This window comes from Oncorhynchus keta, chromosome 5 (genome assembly GCF_023373465.1).
Source record: "Oncorhynchus keta strain PuntledgeMale-10-30-2019 chromosome 5, Oket_V2, whole genome shotgun sequence".
NCBI lineage: Eukaryota > Metazoa > Chordata > Actinopteri > Salmoniformes > Salmonidae > Oncorhynchus > Oncorhynchus keta.
Window position 1 is genome coordinate 4698072 of NC_068425.1, and position 1410 is coordinate 4699481.

At 40.0% G+C, this 1410-nt stretch overlaps 1 protein-coding gene across 2 annotated transcripts in view; it reads right to left on the reverse strand.

Annotated features, from left to right (window-relative positions):
- LOC118384351 (GEM-interacting protein) overlaps nucleotides 1-814 on the reverse strand; it is a 54082-nt gene extending 53268 nt beyond the window's left edge. Inside the window, exon 1 of one of the 2 annotated variants that reach the window (XM_035770799.2) lies at nucleotides 234-814. In XM_035770799.2, coding sequence (XP_035626692.1) covers nucleotides 234-459 — 226 coding nt within the window. In that variant the 5' untranslated portion in view covers nucleotides 460-814. The remainder of the gene's footprint in view (nucleotides 1-233) is intronic. The other variant, XM_035770801.2, reaches the window with a different exon arrangement.
- Between the last annotated feature and the right edge of the window lie 596 nt (nucleotides 815-1410).

The following is a 1410-nucleotide window of genomic DNA, read 5'->3' on the forward strand; positions in this document are numbered from 1 at the left end:
ATGCCGCGTTCAGGTGCTAGTTGGAACTAGGAAACTCTGACATTTCCGACTTGACTTCCCAGATAGTCATTTTGTTTGTCCTCGCGTGAACTTGTCTATGTGTGGCATGTCTTGGCAGACGTGAAAATCTTCAGATAACATGAGATAACTGCATATTCGTCTTGTCTGTAAATCATTAGACCTACAAAGAAAACCATATGTGTGAAAGTCGTAAATATGTTCCATTGACTTACCGCAACAGTCCTCAAAAAGCAGCCGAAGTTGTCTCAGACATTCGGCCACTGCGCGAAGTCTTGACACTGTCCATGTTATATCGTAGAATTTCATCCTACGAATACCACTACCGTTTTGACACGGGATTAGTGTGGTGCTCATTCCCGGTAAATGAGAATCATTCTCTCCCTGTTCAGTAGGCGTATGTTTTACACCACACCGCATATTCAATTCCAACAAAGACATTTCAAGCTGTCTACGAGTAGAGGCACGCAACACAAAACAATTTGGCTAACACGCATTAAAATATCCTAGCTCAAAATGTGGTAGGCTATATTGATTAAAATCAAAAACATTCCTTCCATTTCATGCAATGTAGAACAAAATCCATTCGGAAATCAATACATTTCCCTCAGAGGTGTGTAATTGTCAGTTTGGATAGGCAGTCCCCTTGGCGCATCCTAGCCCAGAGTCCACTCAGCCGTTATCGGTTGTCTCATATCCTCCGACTGATTTCCTCAATCTCTTTAAGAAGTAAAACCGTGTCATAGAACAATGTTTTCAGGTCTATCAACTAGGGTTTTCCCTCCCTACGTAGTCTTGTTCCGCTAGGCATCTTGTCCAACCGCATTCCTACGGTATGTCGCAACATTCTTTTAGCGTCATCTCGACTCTGGTTTTGATATTTTTTCAGATAAAAAAAAAAAAACGTTTGATTTATAAACCACTTGAAAATAACACATTTGGGACACAAGGCCTATCAAGGTTCAATTTTCGCGGGCCATCACACTGGGAGCAAAATAACTGGTTTATAGAGCACACATGAAGCAAAGTAGGCCTAGTCTAGGTCTAATCCATAATGTTTTACTCCTATTTGGCAGGCAGTGTTTAGAAATCCCGGATTTTAGGCTTCTATTTTTAGTAACTTGCTGGTAAGTAGAATGCATGAAGATTCTATAGTTAGTTATTTTTAATTATTGGTTAAAGTTTGTTCACTGAGTTATGACATATGTAAAAAGGAACTCTGCAATTGTTGCACAGAATAAGAGGGGGATGGCAATTTGTCACCCAACAACCCAATAATCACAGACAAACAGACAAATAACTTTGATAAGGTTTCAGTGGTGCAACATCTAGCCAAATAGAGGAATCTCTAATTTGACCATGTGGAGGAATAGAGACCACAATTATCGTTAC